Genomic DNA, 20,838 nt, shown 5'->3' with positions numbered 1-20,838 from the left:
CTACTGAACCATTGTTGGGATTTGGACTGCAGACTGTAAGTCATCAATAAATTCCTTTACTATATAGAGACTATCTGCAAGTTCTGTGACTCTAGTACAGGCTTTGGCTTCAAGGGACAGCAAGCCTCGTGGACTCTTCCCAATTTAGGATATTTTTGTAATTTGTACTTTAGGGGTCATACATATATACATACAAGAAACCACCACCTAATTTAAGATCATGGAGGTTGTAGCTATAAATAGGTCTTTTGAAAGTTTTACAGCTCTCTTGGAGTTAATTTAAGGTTATGATGTGAGGCAGGGTTTCAGATCCCCTCCATTTCTGATGTGGACACAGATGTCTCAAGATGACTCTTTTCCCACAGCCCTGGCAGCACTGGTGGAGTCTGGTTTCTGACTGAACTCAATCCCGTGTCATCCCTCTGCACACCCATTCACATTCCAACACACCACAGCCCTGCACTTGTTACAGCTGTGTGGTCAGCTCTAAAGTCAGGTCGTGCGAGGTCTCTAACCTTGCTCTCTTTCAGGATTGCTTTGGATATTCAGAATCCTTCTGCATTTCCATATACATTTCAGAGTCAGCTTGTCAATGTCTGCAAAAAGGCATCTGGGATTTTGATGCAGAGAGCACTGAACCACTGGATGTATTTGGGAGAGTGCTGCTTATGTGTAATACTGTTAAGTCTTGTTATACACCTGATACCAGATCCATGAAAGCCAATGTCTGGGTGCTGACTCTATACTCCTCACAGGAGTATAGCCTCGGGCCTCACACTCTCCCTAAAGGACAGTACTTTAAGTCTCAGAATACTTACGGCAAACCTAGCTTTCTACACTGTAAGAAATTCTGCCTTGGTCATGACTCTTTATGGGAGACTAAAATTAAGCCCATCAAAGACTCATTTGAGCTGGGTGTGGTACACACCTGAAATGCTCACATTGGGGCAGGGAGGCAGGGCTAGTAGAGGAAAAGTGATGCAGGTATGACTGGGGAGCCAAACAGTCCGAGTCCTGGGGCCTATAATAGGAGGGCGGGGCTTGAGCAAGAGTAGGAAGGCTGGAGAGATGACTTGGCAGGTAAGAGCACTGACTGCTCTTCCAGAGGTCCTGAGTCCCAATTCCCAGCAACCACATGGTGGCTCACAGCCATCTGTAATGAGATTTGATGCCCTCTTCTGGTGTGTCTGAAGACAGCTACAGTGCACTCATATACATAAAATAAATAAATAATTTAAAAAAGAGTGGGAGCGGCAAGTTGTAGGGGAGAGAAGAGGCTAGCAGGGAGGACTGAAGCGGGGAGGACTGAAGCAGGGAGGACTGAAGCAGGGTGTATCGGCAATGATCAACAGCAGAGTTGTCCATTATAGTTCAGACACTGAGGGTGAGCACATACATGGTTCATTACTGCATCTAGGGGCTCCATAGCTGAAGAAATGAACTAGTACCTGTCAGTAACAGCTCTCTGATGAGGCCAATTTCCTCAGACCTTAAATCCTGCACCACCTGACCCATCACAGTCTCTGTGCCCCAGTGGCTGCCAACACAGCCATGCCCCATAAACTGTGTTATTTCTTCCTGAGTTAGAGTCTCCTCAGACAAAAAAAAAAAAAGCTCCCCACAATACACTCCAGTGCTCTAGAGAGCAGCCATGGCAATGTCAGGCACTGCCTCTTCTACCTATTGTGAGGCTGTGGTCACAAGACTTGCACTTTCTGGACTAGGACAAGGTCACCATGCTGTGAGCCATCTCTAGCAAAGCAGCATTATGGAGAAGGTGCTCAGAGGCAGTCCTGCTGAGAAAGGACTTGGGATGAATTAGAAGGGCATACAGAGCAGGGGGCCGGGTAAGGGGGCCGGGGAGGTTAAGCGGCTCCAATCTCAGGAATGCACGGCAGTGGAAGTCTAATCTAAACTTGGGAATTTTCCATTACCCTTGTCTTATGCATCCAAATCCTACCATCTTTACAGTAAAATCATCTACTACAGTGAAAGTGGAGACACTGAAAGCTGAAATGAACCAGTCATTAAGATGTATGAAGAAATAGCTATGAATAAAACATGCAAAACTCTGGAATTTGTGAAAATACTGGGTACTTACTCTCCTAGACTTCGGTCACAAAAGGTAAATGCATTTAGGAGAAAAACAACAAGATTCAGTTACAGTCTAAAAACTATGTTTTGTTAAGTAGTGACTTAAATTTATTGAAAGCAAAGAGGATTTACATTAAATTCTCATTACATCCCAGTACTCAGGGGTTGAGGCAAGAGGATCATTTGAGTCTGTGAGTTCAGGGCTAAGCTCAACAGTAGACTAGAGACAAAGTTATCCATTATAATACCAAAACCACATTGTTATCTCTTGGTGATGTGTGGGGGACTCAAAGACATCACCACACCAAAGGAACGATGGAGAAGAACCACAGATGGCTGGCCACTGAAGTAGAACCACATGGAAAGTTAACTTTTCTCCTCTTTGAAAAGGCATTGTTGTTGTTAGTGTGTGTGTGTGCACACCTACGTGTGAGAGTGGCCAGGCGAGTGCCAGGACAGGTGTCTTCAGGAGTTGGTGCTCTCCTTCCACGGCAGCATCTGGGAGCTGAACTCCGGTATTAGGTTTGTGCACTGAGCGCTTTCGCCCTCTGAGCCATCGTATTGGCTCCCTTCCCAGCTTTTACTTTTTATTTTTATACAAGGCCTCATTATATAGTTCACCCTGCCCTGGAATTCACTATGCAACATCAGCTGGCCTCAAACTCATGGTGGTCCTCCTGCCTCAGCCTTCTAAGTGCCACTACACCCAACCTAACCCTTCACAGATAGAACACTCTTGGGCTTTAAGGGGATCTGTTCTGTTCCTACTCCATAGACCAGAGAAAGTTCACACAAGGGAGTTCACACAGGGTAAAGTTCACATGGGGAGAGTTCACACAGCGCACAACAGGGAAGCCACAGAGTCTAGGGACAGGACTCAGGGTACACATGAGATAAACGGAACCACCAGAAACTGGCAGAGCAGGAAGGCACCACACCTGGCCACTCAGGCCCACAGTGGTTGCTGTTCCTAGAAGTAACTATCTCAAGACAGATATCCTTATAAAATTTCAAACAGCAAAAGACATTTTAGGGCTGATAGACATGGTCCTATGAGCCCCTGATAGATACAGATGCCATATTCCTCAGCCCCAGACCTCTAAGGCATTGGCGGTGGGGGTGGGTGGTAGGGGTGGGGGGTAGGGGACTGTAGTCCTTCAATCTTAAATCCCCTCACCTCTTTCTGTTCCACCTGCAATGCTGACTTCAAAATATCTCGAAGTTGTATCAGCTGTCGCCGTTCCTCATCCTGGGCCTGTTTGATCTTTGAAAAGCAAGCAGAGCAGAGCAAAGTAAAACTGGGTACACCTTAGATGTGGCAGATCGTGTTGTGGTGCTGCCACACACGAGCACGCACGCACGTGGCCTGTTCACATCCCTCAGCCCTGCTCCAGGAGCACCAGTCATTTCTGGACAGCACAGCGTGCATACAGGAGATTATAGAACAGGGCTTGACTGTGCTACCAGCTGAAAGGGTGGCTAAGCAGCACAGGGTGCCTACTCACGGTGTGGAGGTCTGTGGAGAGCGTCTCAATAGAAGGCTTGAGGTTTTCTACTGCTTTCAATCCATCCTGGAAAAAACTGGGGGAGAGAAAAAGCAGAGACTGCATGTCACAAGGGAGAAGAAGGCTGTTAGAGGCAAGACTAATCAAGGGAAGGCGGCTGGACAGGATGTGATTCCTGGAGGGACAGAAACCATCCGGCAACACCAGAATAAAACGACAAATTGTAAATGAACAGAAAATGAATTATAAGCCTGAGCATTTTTTTTTTTTTTTTTTTTTTGGTGACCCACATAACAGGAGACTTGATTTTCCAGTTAATAAACGGAAACCAGACTCTCCTGACAGTGGCAGCAAGGGCTTCGAGGCCAAAACACCATGGGGTACAGACAAAAGTGTGCACTAGAGAATTCCCCCAACAGGAAACAGTTAAGTGGGAGAGTACAAGAGAGAAACCAGGCAACTTTGACACACATGGGTGACTGGGCTCCGTCGGCACATCGTAAAAGCATGGTGGGTTTTAAAGGTTAGAAGAAAGCAAAAGGAATCTCCTAAAGATAGGGACCGATGGCTGTCAGATCACTTAAGACAAAGGAAATGTTGCCAAGTTGCTGGTCTTCAGCACAGCCCCGAAGCATGCTGGTCAACCTTACGTCAACCTGGCTGGGTCTGTGTGCAAGGGCATTTCCAGAGAGGAAGCAAGAAAGAGCAATGTGAATATTGGGGACACCTCCCCATGAGCTGGGATCCCAGACTGAATAAAAAGGAGGCACCAAGCGAAAGGCTGCACTCCTCTCTTTGCTTTCTAATATGCTGTGTCCAGCTACCTCACCTGTTACCATAACCTTCCTTTGGCAGACTACATTTACACACACCGCGAGCCTCCTTCCTTACTCTCTCTTCCTTAACAGCTTTTCTAGGCTATTTTATCACAGGAAAAGGGAGCCAGGCACCCTGCTGGGCTGGGGAAATTCAGTTGTTTGATAAGCCTGACATCCAGAACTCAGTCATTCCTGAGAAACATACACAAGAAGCCAGATGTGCTGTGCATTCTAATGCCAGCACTCCTACGGTGAGAAGGAGGTGAAGACAGGAAAACTGGCCAGAAACACATATAGGGGCAGAAAAAGAGACTACGGAAAGAGAGGACGGGTTCCCAGAGTGGTCTTCTGACCTCTGGGCTACCCTATGACACACATGCATCACACACCTACACACACACACACACACACACACACACAAACTTAAAAATAAATGATAAGAATATAGCTGAGGGGGCTGGTGAGATGGCTTAGTGTATGAAAGCACCGACTGTTCTTCTGAAGGTCCCGAGTTCAAATCCCAGCAACCACATGGTGTCTCACAACCACCTGTAATGAGATCTGATGCCCTCTTCTGGTGTGTCAGAAGACAGCTACACTGTCCTTATATATAATAAATAAATCTTTGGGCTGGAACAAGCGGAGTTGACTGGAGCAAGCAGAGGTCCTAAAATTCAATTCTCAACAACCACATGAAGACTCACAACCGCCTGTACAACTACAATGTACTCACATACATTAAATAAATAAATAAATCTTTAAAAACTATATATGGGCCAAGAAAAAATGACCTGGGTCTCACATATAATATTCACATAGGTATTTTTTCCTTTTTCCTTTTAAATTCACCAGTGATCCTGTGAGACTCTTTCATACTGTGTGTCACAAAACAAGGGGTCATGAAAAAAACATTGTAGCTTGTAATGCAACTTAGTGATGGACACACACACACACACATGCATACACACATACATATATTCATATACATGCATATAAACACATGCATACACACATGTATATACACACATGCATACACACACATGTACACAAACATATGCACACACATGCATACACACATGCATGCATACACCACACACACACACACTCACACACACACATGGAGTGAGCTATGGAAACACTGACACAAGGCTGCTAGAGTTCTTACCTCACTCCTTAGACACGCACATGGATACTGTACATTCTTGGTTTATCTGGTATTTATTTTCTGAACAGACTGTGCTTCTGGATTAGCAATTCAGTCCCTGTGGCAGTGTGTGATTTGTCCAGGTGTTTGTGGCCAGAGTATGGGCAGAAATGCCAGGTCCCCTGCCTCTCTGGGCCTCCTAAATTGACACAGAAATCTTGAAGAACTATGGAGTTACAGGAACCAGAAACTGGGTTTGCTTCTATTGTGAACTCATGTGATCCCTGTGGTTTAAAGGTTTTCTTTATGTAGTGATTTTCTTAGCATTCTGGTAATGTAGCTAGGTTATAGAAGAGAAAGAGACAGAGAATGCAAATATAGGAAAAGTAGAAAACACAACAGCTCCTGAAGGCAGCGGTGCCTGAGGAGGGGACAGGTGCACAGCCCTAGGCACTTCTGGAGCTTGGCAACTCTCCCCGAGGTAGGTAGAAAGAGCAAGCAAGCATGTAGCCAAGGGCTCAGGGACCTGGCTCTCACACAATGTTTCCTGGAGAGTGCACTCAGAAGAGTGATAAAAACTTGGGCTAAAAACATAGATCTCATCTTTGTCACAGCCTGATACACTTACTCAAATCCACCTATAATGCCCATCCCCACCCCTTTCAAAGCTCCCATCTGTCAGTGCACTCCTTGTGGAGAGCACCAGGCCTGGCCAGCAGCTTTAAAGTACAGAGGCTCAAGGGCTGGCTGCTTTGGTGACCTCCGTGTCACCAGGATACTCATAGGTGTGTGTCCCTACGAATCTTTCCCCCAAGCCTATTAGCATTTTCCCTAGTCAGGCATTTTCCTCCAGTCAAAGAGCTTTTATCATCAGTGCTATCAAGTTGGACTTTGTTCTCTGGCCTATTAGACACTCTCTAGCCGGTTCAACCAGACTTTCAAGCCCTTGAAATAGAACTATTTAGATGCAATCTTTGGTCCTTTCCTATACACCACGCCTTTCACGATCACACTACCATCACGCCTGACGGGTACCTCATCTGTTGAGGATCTGACTGTAGCACATGTCCTTTCCTGGCATGAAAGGAAAGTTCGCCAGAGCTCCGGTTCCCGAGTCTCATCAATGCAATATCTCGAGTCCATCGTGTACAGCTGGCCATGATGGCTCTAAGCAGTAAGTACTAACACCTCCTTCCACCTCTGAGAGTGACCGCCTCGTTTCAGTTACTGTTTCAAAGGCTGCCCTACTTCTAGATTCTATTACAAAACACCATCCTACCCCTCCAGCTGCTCTAAGGATGCAAGAGCTATCTTTATGTGAAATAAAAATCCATGATGCATTCTTCAAAATCCTCCAAGAAGCCACGACAAAATGTGACAAGCAAAAATGAATTTAAGAAGCAAAATTAAGGAAGGTGCGTGGAGCCTATACCACAGAGGCTTCTCACACTCACAGAAGACAGCTGTGGTGAGGAAGCTATGAGGCTCCGGACCTGGACACCCGAGGGGGGAGAGGAAAGGACTTTACAGCCTGCAGAACGCACATGCGGCCTCAGGTTCACAAGGTCTGAGAGCCAAGCTTCTGGGCTTTGTTTCATCTCCCCAATTATGAATCAGCCAATGTGAGGATGCAGCCCCCACACACGCCCATACACTAGTACTCATCCAAAGAAGAAGCAAGAAGATTCATATTTTAGAAGGTTATTGAGCTCATGGCCATAAAAGGCCAAGTAATTCACTTTCCACAAGTGGCCCGTTGCTACCCAACTGATAAGTTTGTGCAAAATAAAGAAAAAAAAAAAAAAAAAAAAAAGGAAATCTGAGAATAACTTCTTCCTAAAAATAAAAACTCAGCAAGGAAGCGACCCACTTCCTACATAGCCTGGCAGTCGGGTTATGGGGAGGACAGAGCAGCCGCTCTGATGAACCGTCATTGCTTTGAGTCGGTCAGGGAAACCATCTTAAAAATTCTAGAAATTCCAGGTCCTCTTGACTCTGGGCCAATCTTCCCCAGCACAAGCTCCCCCGTTTATAACTGCAGGGAGGCTATGTCACCACAACCATACTAGGTCACCAGAGCCATACAGGGGTGAGCTCACAAGCCCTGCTGCACATATGTGGCTGGTCCACGTAGTAGCTCTGGATATGGGAATGAATGAAGAGCCATCTGGAAGGTACGGCACGAGCCCATCAGGGCTGCTGCCAGGACTGAGTCCCAGGAGAAACCAGGGGACTTCTCCTGACATTCTAGGAAAGGAACAAGGTATGGGTAGTGACACCAGCCCCAGGCAAAGCCCATTCAGAGAGAGGTAAACAATCTGGGGTGGCAACTTGAGACTTCACACTCTCCACTCCAGCTGTGACCAGTCCAGCCAAGGTACTTTATCTCAGCCTACACTATGGCAGTCCAATGTCTGAGGCTACTCTTTATTTTTTATTTTTTTTAATGTTTTTGTTTAGCTTTATGTGTACATGTGTGTATGTGAGTGTACGTATGTGTATCACATGCCTGCAGAAGTCCTCAGAGGTCAGAAGAATTGGGTTATAGATGGTTGTGAACTGTTACGTAGGCACTAGGAATCCAACCTGAATCCTCTAGAAGAGCAGCCACATTCTTAGCAGCTGAGCCGTCTCTCCAGTCTTCAGAACACTTTGGAAAACATTCAATGCCTAAGACCATCTCCCTTTAACTCAGCACCTTGCATAAAGCCTGACACAGCATGATCTCCATCAAAGACTGCTGGGCCAGTGAGTATAAGAGCCATGGGTGTGCACTTACATCAGTGCTCAGGGGCCCGGGACAGAAAGAACCACGTGGAGGCTGACATCCAGAGAGCAGAGCTAATAGAACATGAAGTATTTCTTTCTTTCCTACTGACTTTCTAGATCCAGCAGCTTATGAAAGCACTATACTAATAATATAATACAAGTTAACACCATTCCGCTACTCCTTCAAAAACAACACAAACCTCTGAGACCATGTGTCAGATCAAGCAAGCCAGCAAGAAAAAAAATATATGTGACAATTAAGTCAATTTTTAGATATTGTATATATGCTTTTATTTTTTTACTGAGACACAAGTTTCAAGCTATAAGATGGTCCTTTCAAAGTGACATGGTGGTGGGTTTCAGAATATCGACAGGGCTGAGCCACCAGCAGGATCCCAGAACGTTTCTGTTACCTCCAAAGGCAAATGCACACCCACCAACAGTCAGATCCCATCTCTTCCTTTCCTATGGTAACTGCTAAGCTGCTTTCTGTCTACAAATATGCTTTAACCCCTGACTTGACAAATGCACAGTCATGCAATGTGGTCTTGTGTCTCTAGCTTCCATCCCTCTACAAAGTCAAGGTTCATCTGTGTTGTACCCTGAGCACTTCTTTCCTTCTATGGTCATTCATTCATTCATTCATTCATTGACAGGGATGATCTTAAACTTCTGCCACTTCTGCCTCTACCTCCTAAGAGCACCTGGACTATGCATGTATGCCACCACATTGGTTTATGTAGTGTGGGAATTAAACCCAAGGCACCACCGTGTCCCCACCATATCCACCACCCCCCACTACCATATCATGCTAGGCAAATACTCTACAAAAAGAGCTCTGTCACCAGTCCCAGCCCGTGATCATTTCTTCCTTTCCTCCTGTTTTCTTTGCAGTTCTGGGGATTGAGCCTGGGCCTCCACACATGCTAAGCCAAGAGTGATCCATATCCTCAGCCATGCCACGGTCATTTCCTAGTCAATGTTTAATCCCTCAGAGCAATGTTATCCATCTGAAGCTGCTGTCCATGGAGCAACATTTGAAAAGACGCCATAAAGAAGGGACACTTACTTGCACTGGGCGTGGAAGTACTTGATCAGATTCTGAAGCAAATCCACTCCCTTTTTCACCTTGATTTCATTGACCTTCAGCAGGTACTGTGGAGAAGGGAAGGATGTTGAGAAAGGATGTTGTCAGGAGCTTAACAGGAGCTTCTGAAGGCACTGAGGATGTCTTTTGAACCAGGGACTCTAGTAGCCTAGGCTAGCCTTGAACTGGTTGGTCACACAGTCAAGGAGAGCCGTGACTTTCTCATCCCCTCCCTTCTGCCTCTCAAGTGCTAGGATTACAGGTGTGCAATACCACCTCTGTCTTATCTGCAGAGCTGGAGACTGACCCCAGGGATTCATGCATACTATGTGCAGACCTTGCCACCAACTGAACCACACCCTCTGTGACTTTTTCTTGACTTCTTTAACAGCTTGTAGACTGGGCGGGGCTTGTGATAAACAGACGCTGGGTACCTTCTGTATACGCGACTCAATGGTTATGATAGCCAGGTAATTCAATATTTAAGAACCATATCTCCTAACTAGATATTCTACCACTTCCAGCCAGGATAAGCTTACTCTGGTTGTACGGAAGGAGGATGCCCAGAACAAATGGGTGTTTCTAACTATCTCAGGTCTTCCTATGCACATTCTTCTTCCCAGGTCCTTTTTGTTCCAGTTGAGACACTGTCTTTCTATGTAGTCCTGGCTGTCCTGAAATCAATGGCATATACTACCTCACCCAGCTTCAAGTTCATTTCTTTGTCAGGTCGCTGTCTTCAATACTAACTGCTATAATCCAGTAGCTAAGACTTCATTACCATGTGGCTGACCCAAAGCACTTCCCCTAAATATAAGTGCTAAAAAGGTGAATTTTAAATTAAATTGTATCAAAGCCACTTCTAACCTGAAGAATCCACTAAGGGCCACTTAGCAGGCATTATGAAATGCACCTGTCCCTTCCTAAAAGTATAAAGACAAGGGCTCTATAAACCCTCTTTGCCCTAACTGTGAGGCTGGGGTATAAGAATTCTGAGCACACCTCATCTTCAAGCCCAGGAAAACCTGCTAACCTGCCCTGTGAGTTCCTGGCTGTCTCAGGATTAGCCCAAGTCCAGGAACTCTCCCAGGCCAGCTGTGCAAGCCAGGCAGGGGACAGGAAGCCATTCTGAGACCGTAACGACCAATTTTCTCCTCTCTGTAAGAACTGCCTATGTGTTCTCTTCTCCTTCCTTTTTGATAGTTATTGGCTGTTAATTGGATGTCTGGCCAAGGGCCAAAATGATACAATCATTAAATAAAATGCCTGGCAATGAATCAAGACTTAAAATGTGCACGCTCTTTGACCCAGAAGTTCTACTTACCGGAACTTATTCTAAGAGACAATCAGAAAAGGGTACAGAGATGAATAGGAAGGAAGGTTTACCATGGCTTTTTTTTTTTTTTTTAAATAGTGCTCAGTTTAAGAGGGTGTAACAATCGGCACTGGGCCAGGATTACACTGATGCAGAGTCCAGGGAGAGATGGGGCCATTCTTGTTCACAGATTCACAGTGAGGCACAGAAACACAAAGGCCTCATGCTTAGTGATCTGTAAGCCGGGGGTCAGCTTCCCCTCTGCCCTTCTCTAGGACACAGGCCACGGGAAGCAAGAACCTGGGAACTGGATACCAAGGATACAGTGATGCCATGGTCTGCATGGATGTTTTCTGGCTGAATCTTTACTCCTCCCTTTCACCAACTCCACAGGGGCACTTAGAAGTCTTAAAAGCATCAAAGAAGTTAAGTATTCTAGGCAACTCTTGTGAGAAAGTATGGGAGGCCAGGGAGGACATTCTTCAAGTTCTCTCTTTTACTTTAAAAACAAACAAACAAAAATGGAAAGATTCTCATCTGTCTGTGTCTGTGTGTACGTGCACACGTGTACAAGCACACACTCTCGTACATGCAGGTCTATCTGGAGGCCAGAAGAGGGTGAGGGTGTCAGATCCCTTGGAGCTAGAATTACAGGTGTTTTCTGCAGGCTGACTTAGATGCAGGGATCCACCATCTGGTCCTCAGGGCTGAGCAGCACGTGCTCTTAACTTCTGAGTCCTCCTCTCTTCCTTTCATAAAAGCTGGTGTTAGACTGACCTAAAGCCACACACCAGTGAGTAGTCTAACATTCCTCTAACAAAGCAAACCTTTAGTACAGAACTGCAGCCCAGTACCCGAGCCACAGGTCTCGGTGGAGAGGAGGCGTGCACGCACGGCTGGGCCTGTACGGAGTGGCTTTCCTCCCACAGCGTCTTACCTCACACATCTGCAGCTGGAAGAACCGTCTTTCCTTCTCCATCTCCTCTGCAATCTCAGCCCCACTTATTTCAGTACGAATCATCCCATGGAGCTTGGCATGTTCCTTTTTCTCCTTTTCTATTTTGGTTCTATGGGTGAAGACAAAGCAGGGATTAATCAAGAGGCCTTTCGGCACAGCACTCCCCACTGGACAGCCTCAGAATCGTCTGCAGAGACAAACGCTCACCACGCTCTTTTGAGCAGGCAACCTTTTCACTCTTGCAGAAAGCAAACCACCTGTTGTCTCATAAAAGCACGTTGGACTTGGCCTTCCTGCTACCTACTGAACAGATCCTGCCTAAGCAGGTATTACGTCCGATTCATGTCTGATGGAAGATACATACACACCTTGCCCTGGATCACACCAGTCTCTCTCTGAGACCTGCACTAGCTCCCTCCCTGCCCCAATTAGTACAGTCACAGCTACTCGGCTTCCACACTACTCTCTACAGTACCATGCTGTTCTTCTGCCCTTCAGGCCCTTTTCATGGTGACTTCCTGCTGAGCTACTTTACCTAAATGTCACATGTTTAGTTTGGGTCTAAAATGACCAGCACAGCACACACCAGAACCACCAGAAAGACAGACAGACAGACAGACAGACAGACACACACACACACACACACACACACACACACACTCTACCTCCTGTGACAGGGAACTCTCAAGTAGCCTGTTTAATCATCAAACAACTTTTAAAGAAAAGTGCCAGCTATGTCTCCATGTGTCACAGAAAGTGTGTGTGTGTGTGTGTGTGTGTGTGTGTATTTATGTGGAAGAGACAGGGACGTCAGCCCTGTCTGGGCACACAGGGTAAACCCATCCAGCTGAAGGAGAAAAGAATGTGAGGGACTAAGAGGCCATTTGGCAGGGACACTGTTCAGTGAATTCAGGCATCTCAGTGGAGCTGTGACTGTGGGGTACTACAGTCTCTGGACTCCTTATACAATTCTACATTCACTGGTCATATATCTAAATAGTCAGTACAGAGCTGTTGCCGAGAGCCCTGTAGACATCTTAAACCCAGTTTTTACATGTGGCAAGGCCTCTTGGGATAGAGGAACCAATTATGTTCATGGGTTTAAAAAAAAAAAACAAAAACAGCTTTTGTATGTATCCTTGGTTGCTCTGCCCCTTCCACACCAGACTCTGAACCTCTGTTGGTGATTCTGTCCTATGCTGTGCAGGCAAATCTTCATCTTAGAGAATGTGACACCTTCTCTCCCCAGTCTATCTCTTCACAGCCAGAAGCCCCTCTCCCACCATGTTCTCTAAGCGAGCTCTTGGGAGAAGGAAGCAGGCACAGGTACAGCCGCATGGAAGTTGGACAATAGCACTCCTGACCCTAGCTCGAGACTGTCTTGCTGGGTACATAAGTGGCAGCCCTCAGAAAAGCTCATCCCTACTCACATCACAGAACCTATCACAGTTAACAAAGGCTAAGTGGGGGGCTGGAGAGATAACTCAACAGTTAAGAGCACCGACTGCTCTTCCAGGGGTCCTGAGTTCAATTCCCAGCAACCACATGGTGTCTCACAACCATCTGCAATGGGATCTGACTCCTCTTCTGGTGTGTCTGACAGCTACAGTGTACTCAGGTAAATAAAATAAATAAATCTTAAAAAAAAGAAAAAAAAAAAGAGAGAGAGAGAGGCTAGGTAGGCAAGGCCAGTGGTTGGGAGTCTCCTTGGGTTGAACAGACCTTCCAGGTCCCCCAGTTTCATGTCACCCCTGCTGAGCATTTGAGTGGATGTTACCAGTGAAACTGCAGACCTGAAATCCAGGCCATTTCCAGACAGAGCGTACAATTTCCACAGTGAAATGGGTACCAAGAGGTGGGACTTCCACAGGTGGATCTGAGCTTTGTGATACTTCATTAATGGAGGAAAACCCCAGGGCAGCTTAAAAACAAAACCGCCTGGTTAAAATACTTAAGAGTCACATCTGAAGTGATTTTCCTTTCCTAACCCTCCTCACTGCACCAGATGGTCTCACATGAAAGTTCCTTCCATTCAGGAACGACTCCAGCCCCCAGAGAGATTACAAAGTAAGCATACGGCATTTAAAAGAATTGTCAATTTCTCCAGCATTTAAAAAATTGCAAGCCTTAAGTGCCGCCCCCTTCCAGCTTTTTCTAGCTGGTTGATTCTTCCTGCCTTTGGCATGAGACACTGGTAAGAAAGGCTCTAACTGTCTATAGCTGTCCAGGAACGGTCTGGTGGTTCAGGTCTCGGAGGCACAGAGCCTCAACCACTACATCCCTCCCTAGCAACAAAGTAGCCAGGTAAAATGAAACATGAGGGGCTTGAAGTCCTAAAAACAAGAGAGCTGGTATTTCAGTTGAGAAATAGGACCCAGGGCTAAGAGTACACTTAAACACAAACCAAAACGAGCAAGCAAAACAAAGCAACTTTGTGTGTGGCCGTGGGCCTGTCTGCATGTGTAACGGGGGTGTTCTGTGCATCCTGGTAGGCATGCGGAGGTCAGAGGACAGCCTCAGGTGTCAGTTGGCTTTTTGCCTTGTCTGAGACAGGGTCTCTCATTTGCCACACATCTTGCCACAAACTTCCAGGATTTCTTCTGTCTCCGCCTCCCACCTCAACCCAGGAACACTGTGATTACAGACATGTACTAGCTTTTCATCTGGGTTCAGGTCTTCACACTTACATGGTCCGTGGCTTACCCACTGAGCTCTCTCCCAGGCTCCGGAGGTTGGTTTAATGAATCACCAGGAAGACATAGCATGAAATACTGTTCTATAACCACCACGACACCACAGAGCTTGCTAGAAGAAGCCACTGTTTCCGAATGCAGATAACAGATAGAAACACACCTGCCATTGGGGGCCATGGCAATGCAGCTTTGGGCAATTTCCTACCTGGATTAGGCTGACTCAGTAAGTCCCTTCGAACAACAAAAACCTGACTGAAGACTGAAATCTCCAATTACCTACATATACGAATAAACAAACAAACAAACAAATAAATAAAAGCGCTCACATTTTTGTTTCATAGTCCTTCCAAGCTTTATCAAAGGGCTTTTTCAGATCCTGTAAATAGAGAGGCAGCGAGTAAGTTTAATTAATCATTAACTTCTGTGCAACACAAACATCCTTATCCCTAGACTGGTTCTGCACAGGACTAGCCTGAAAGAAATCATGTGTGGGATCCTATAAAAATAATAAGAACCAGGTGCCTTTGATACACTGTGGGTGGGGTGGCCGGGCAGCCAGTTTTTCTCCCTTTAAAGTATGTGCTATTTTAAACACACAACACGCACACAAAAGCAGCGTGTACAACACGTGCATCACTCATTTTTCACCTCCACCCCTGCCCTACTCTTCTGTTGCTCTGGATTTTCCTTCCACACTTTTCCGTTTGGAACTGAAGATTATAGTCTTTAATAAAGCTTGGCTTTAAAAAAAAAAAAATCACTGAGGCTTTCAAGTCTATCAAAAGATTCCCATGCAGGTCTGTTCTTCTCAATGAGATTCTTTTCTGTGTTTAGTCTCTGTGTCTCCATCAGCCATGGAAGGTTTTTTTGTGAAACTGCCCTCCTGGCTCCTGACAGCCTGGCACATGGTGTGGATCCATGCTTCCGCTATGGGATCTGTCTTTCCTCTGTGGAAGGCAACCTCATACCCCTTGGTTTTTGCTTTTGCTTTTCTCATGTCTGGGTCTCCACGGGGAAAACAAGTCATGCCTCTGGTGGTTCTAATAGCTTCTTCCTTGTATGCTCTGCAAGGGACACAGCAGGAGGTCCAGGCAGAAGTCCCCAAGATGGGCCAGACAGGCTTCCAGATATACCAAACGGAGACCGGAGAATCACACGCACATACAAAGGCCTGGATCTCTCAAGGACCCAGCCAAACACCCCTCTGGCCCCAAGGACTAATAAAATTCTAGCTTGCACTAAGTACAAGGCCTCGGCGGTATAAATATCCAGGCTGTCCAAACAGCCAGCATCTTCTGAAGGACACACACGTGGTTAGCCCATGCTTAGGAGACTTTCTGTTCTCTAGAATCCTTTCCTCAGAGTAAACCAGCAACACTGCATCAAGGAAACCACATCCACTGCCTGTCCCTGCTCCTGTCATGCTGAGGGAACCTCAGCTGACTTGTTTCCTGTCCCTTTACTGAGCTTGCAGCACCAGCAACAAAACAACCCAATGGCCAAGGGGCACCGCTGCTCCCACGGAAGGTGGCATCAAAATGTCCCACTAGAGGAAACAAAGCAGATGCCATCCCTGTGGCCTCATGTGTTGGTTGGGGTGACACCCGACAGCACTGTGATCCCCATGACGTCAGAGCGCCAGGACTCAGCTCCTCCTACCCCTTTTACTCCTTTCAGATCTCCTTTCAGCAAACTGTCCAACGGGAACGAGATGATGTTGTTCATATTCTGAATCTGAAAAAGGAGAGAAAACAGAAAAGATACTCAACTTCCTTTCCAATCCAAAGCAAAGATATCAAGGGTGTGGGAAGGGACACTGATAATAATTCACTATCAGGGAAAACCTGGCCAGCATGGTGTGGTGGCCTTACCCACCCTCACACATTTTGTTTCAGAAGTGAGCACACAGCTAACAAAAGACCCGGATCTGTGTGCTTCCACAGGAAGAACCTCCCGATGTTCAGTCGTGAAAAGTTATTTCACTGAGTAAAAACCTAAACCTGTCTGAGAACCATCAGTCAATAAGAGAATCAGTCAATATCAAAAGCGCAGAACGAAAGGGCAGGACCTGCTTCCTACCACCACTGCTATGGTGTGGGGCAAGTGGAACTGTGTCACCAGACAAAAACTGGGAAGGGGGATAGATTAAAGAACCCCTGCAATTTTCATAATTGAGAACAGTAGGTATTTGCATTTGCTCCTGACCAGTTCCTGTCCTGGAACATGTGACCATGACACCTCACATGAGGACTATTGTCACTAGCATAGAGCCCAGAGTTCTCCATACCAATGAGGTATATAGATGGGCCTACCCTGAGGATTCAGCCAATAATCCTCCCTTCCTGGACATTCCTTCCTGATAACGGTATTTAATCTCTGGTCCGCCCTGAATAAGTTGTATGTACCATTTTCATCAAAAATAAAGAGTTTGGACAAGCAAGGATTGTCTCTCTCATTAAGAACCAGGAAAGGAAGCCTTCATTATTGAGCCAGGCTGCCCAAGTCTCCCACAGAAGGCCCTCTCTCCAGGACCAAACACCCTACCCCGACTCCCACCACACCCCCATGCGTGCCCTTCCACATCATGGGCCTAAGGGCCTCCATTCCCAACTCCTCAAGGTTCCCAGCAGCATCTGGGTGTCCAGGAGTTTGGGAACCATAGCCTCGACCTCAGCGTACATTGTTCCCACCCAGAGAGACAAGGGTTTAGGTCCCCATCTTAGGCTGTGTTCTGCCTCCCCTGAGTGATATATCTGTTGCGATCGAAGCTGGAATGTAGCCCAGAGACTTTGCGTTTCATCAGCCTGAGTGGCATTTACATACCCCAGTGGCAAAGGGAAATGCAGAACCACACTGTAGGCACTCAGGGCTACGGGGGTGGGGTGGAGTAGGGTGGGGTGGGGTGGCAAGCATGCCTCCATCGTGGGAATGAGAGGAAGGTAGATCAGAGGCTTTTGTCACTGAAAAGGCATGTGAGTGAGTGAGTGCTGAGGGCAACCAGTGAGGAGACCAGTGAGTGTGTGTGGGTAGACAGTAGAGTGCTAAGGGGGCCTGTGTGTCAATGTGCAGAGAGGGAGGGCATGTATGAGAGAGTGTGTATGATTACGAGTGTCTGGGTGTGTATATGTCTGTGCACATATCTGCAGCTGGACAAAGGAGAAAGTTGAGAAAAGGAAGGGCAGGAGTTGGGGAGACAGCTCCCCTACTGCAGCAAGAAGTCAAAGATGCTGTCTTGAACTCTCACCATGGAGTGAGTCTCATATAATCAATGTGACTCCCCCGACACACTCAGGGTCTGCTACAGGCAAGCAGGGCTGCTGCAAGGGCAACTCCAAGGAGCTAAGTGGAACAGCAAGGTCCCAGCCTGGAACATCGATGCAAGCCCCGAACCCTTAAATGCCTTCCCTGTAAGGAAACAAGTCTGAGACCCACTGCCTCCCACGCTGGGCTCAGCCTACCAACTGCTGAGCCAGACTACAGCAGCAGATCCCAGATCTACATCCTAGGAATGGACGAGAGAGACAGAGGGACAAGGATGGTGGAACTTCTCTATGTTCATGTGCAACCTCAGTGAAGGGAACTTAGTTTTCAGTGTGGTTACCTTGAATGGGGAGATAAAACGTATGTAACATACATACCATTTAAAAAGACAATATGGAATGTAACTGGGCTTGGTAGTACACGCCTTTAATTCCTGTACTAGGGAGGCAGAGGCAGGTAGATCTCTGTGAGTTCTAAGACAGCTAGAACTACAGACTGAGGACACACACACACACCCTCCAATCTCAAAAGTAAAAGATTAATTGAAATGTGGTTGCCAGATAGAAATATCAGCATACAAATTTCTAATGACTGCATGTATGGGCACATGGATGCCATGGCAAGTGTGTAAAGTTTAGAGGATAACATATGGGAGCCGTTCTCTCCTTCTACCACGTAGGTCCAGGGATTAGTAAACTCAGGGCCTCAGGCTCAGCTGCCAGCAGGCATCTCTACGTGCTAAGCCATCTCCCGGGTCCTCAGCACAGGACATTTTCCAGTGAGATAGGATCTCCCTTGAGCAATACTGAAAAAGTGTGCAGTGAGGCTGGCATCAAAAACCATACTCCAAATAAGAGCTTTCATTAACGGCTCACTTCCAAAACATTTTTTTTTTTTTTTTGAGTATCCATTTGTGGTGGTTTGAATAGGAATGGTTCCCATATGTCTGAATGCTTGACCATAGGTCTCCTATGATCAATCTATACACAGTGAGGCTCACAGTCTCCTTCTGCTGCTGGGGGATCAAGATGTAGAACTGCCAGCTCCTTCTCCAGCACCATGTTTCCCACCATGATGATAATGGACTAAATCTCTGCAACTGTAAGCCAGTCCCAATCAAGTGTTTTCCTTGATAAAATCTGCTGTGGTCATGGTGTCTCTTCATAGCAACAGAAACCCTAGCTCAGACACTGTTGCTTTAGTATTAAACAAGTCAACATTTGTCATAGGCCTGGCATCAGCCCAAGGCATACTGTAATCGGCTGTGACTTGTGAGGATTACGCTTAATAGATCGACTTTTAAGTACTGTAAAGCTCTGTTGAAAGTGAGGTCTGCGGCTGACAGTAAGGAACCAGTATTTGCCTATGAGTAATCCCTGAGAGCAATCACACCCGAGAGCAGCAATCACACCTGAGAGCAATCACACCTGAGAGCAGCAATCACACCTGAGAGCAGCAATCACACCTGAGAGCAGCAATCACACCTGAGAGCAGCAATCACACCTGAGAGCNCTGAGAGCAGCAATCACACCTGAGAGCAGCAATCACACCTGAGAGCAGCAATCACACCTGAGAGCAGCAATCACACCTGAGAGCAGCAATCACACTTGGGTTCCATTGGGAGTTGATGGAAAGACCCTGGGCAGGAACACAGGGCTCTGAAGAGGTCCACCTCTTCCTCCTGCAAGGTCAAGGACCAGGACAGACACCCTGGGGTGTTCTTGACCACACAGCCAACCTTGTTCCTGTTACCACCACCCTCCACAATTGGCTACTTCACCAAGAGGTAGTCTCCTGCGCCTGTCAGCTCTGCACCACACAGCCATGCTAAGCCAAGCAGTCTTTGCCTGCCAGGCACTTCCACAATCCCACCATGTCCTGATCACCTAGTGCTTTGAAGCCCCTTCTCCTGAAAGATACATTGTCTCTCTTGTTCCCAGCCATGGGCTTCTAGTCCCTGGCTGCCCAAGCCCTCCTTCACAGCCCTTCAGATCTACCTGGGACCATGTTGGTAAGAGAGAGATACCAGAATGCTGACCGGTGCATGAGGCAACTGACCTCCTCCTCAGTGCATCTCATCCCCCGACTCAGCCTCCTGAACTGTGTCCCTGGATCAGTGTCTGTCCTCAATCTGTTCCCTGACTATGATGTCCTCTCTTGTCCTCACTGCCTATACTGGCTGGTTTTGTGTGTCAACTTGACACAGGCTGGAGTTATCACAGAGAAAGGATCTTCAGTTGGGGAAATGCCTCCATGAGATCCAGCTGTGGGGCATTTTCTCAATTAGTGATCAAGGGGGGAGGGCCCCTTGTGGGTGGGATCATCTCTGGGCTAGTAGTCTTGGGTTCTATAAGAACCCAAGCTGAGCAAGCCAGGGGAAGCAAGCCAGTAAGGAACATCCTTCCATGGCTTCTGCATCAGCTCCTGCTTCCTGACCTGCTTGAGTTCCAGTCCTGACTTCCTTTGGTGATGAACAGCAATGTGGAAGTGTAAGCCGAATCAACCCTTTCCTCTTCAACTTGCTTCTTGGTCATGATGTTTTGTGCAGGGATAGAAACCCTGACTAAATTTCTGAGTTCGAGGCCAGCCTGGTCTACAAAGTGAGTTCCAGGACAGCCAGGGCTATACAGAGAAACCCTGTCTCGAAAAACCAAATAAAAAGAAAAGAAAGAAAGAAACCCCGACTAAGACACTATCCAGAGCTATTTTCCCTTCCGGCAAAGCCTTTCCAGCTGCAAGCAAGCAGCAGCCTTCCCGGCACTCCCGAGGCTTTCCCTAATATGAATTTCTCCTGGCACTTGGCAGACCCTACCTGCATCCAGTATGTTCTAGAAAATATCCATACTACCTCTTATGTGTACACTGCACACCCTCCTCAGTGGTGCAGTGTGGGATGGAGGAGCCTAGGGTGGGGGGAGGGGAGTGGGACCGGAGCAAGAGTAGGGTCAAGGCATGTCCAAACCCTAGAAATCTCGTTCTGAGATCAGCAGGAGTAAGACCTTTGCCCTATCCCCAGGAGATCAAGTAGCACCTTAGACAGGGTTAAACTTTCTCTCCCCTGTACAAGGTTAAGATGCCAGCACCTGAAATCCCTTCTCATGCAAATGAGGCATCTCCAGCACCCTGGCCCTGGCCAATGATGTACATTCACCCCAATAACCCCCACCCAACACCCCAAGGTTTATATAACTTTT

The 20,838-nt window shown here is 46.9% G+C and overlaps 1 protein-coding gene across 5 annotated transcripts in view; it reads right to left on the bottom strand.

Moving 5' to 3' along the window:
- The window catches only part of Asap2 (ArfGAP with SH3 domain, ankyrin repeat and PH domain 2), a 156,684-nt gene that overhangs the window by 52,771 nt on the left and 83,075 nt on the right, over positions 1 to 20,838 (bottom strand). For 3 of the 5 annotated variants that reach the window (XM_029541189.1, XM_021202007.2, XM_029541191.1), the window contains exons 4-10: positions 16,043 to 16,117; positions 14,710 to 14,759; positions 11,670 to 11,799; positions 9,400 to 9,485; positions 3,600 to 3,675; positions 3,272 to 3,358; positions 2,102 to 2,110 (exon numbers count right to left, since the gene is read on the bottom strand). In XM_029541189.1, coding sequence (XP_029397049.1) covers positions 2,102 to 2,110; positions 3,272 to 3,358; positions 3,600 to 3,675; positions 9,400 to 9,485; positions 11,670 to 11,799; positions 14,710 to 14,759; positions 16,043 to 16,117 — 513 coding nt within the window. The remainder of the gene's footprint in view (positions 1 to 2,101; positions 2,111 to 3,271; positions 3,359 to 3,599; positions 3,676 to 9,399; positions 9,486 to 11,669; positions 11,800 to 14,709; positions 14,760 to 16,042; positions 16,118 to 20,838) is intronic. The other 2 variants (XM_029541190.1, XM_021202008.2) reach the window with 1 other exon arrangement.

Source organism: Mus pahari, chromosome 7, assembly GCF_900095145.1.
Source record: "Mus pahari chromosome 7, PAHARI_EIJ_v1.1, whole genome shotgun sequence".
NCBI lineage: Eukaryota > Metazoa > Chordata > Mammalia > Rodentia > Muridae > Mus > Mus pahari.
Note: the sequence above shows the minus strand (reverse complement) of the source record. Positions and strands in the feature narration are given on the sequence as shown.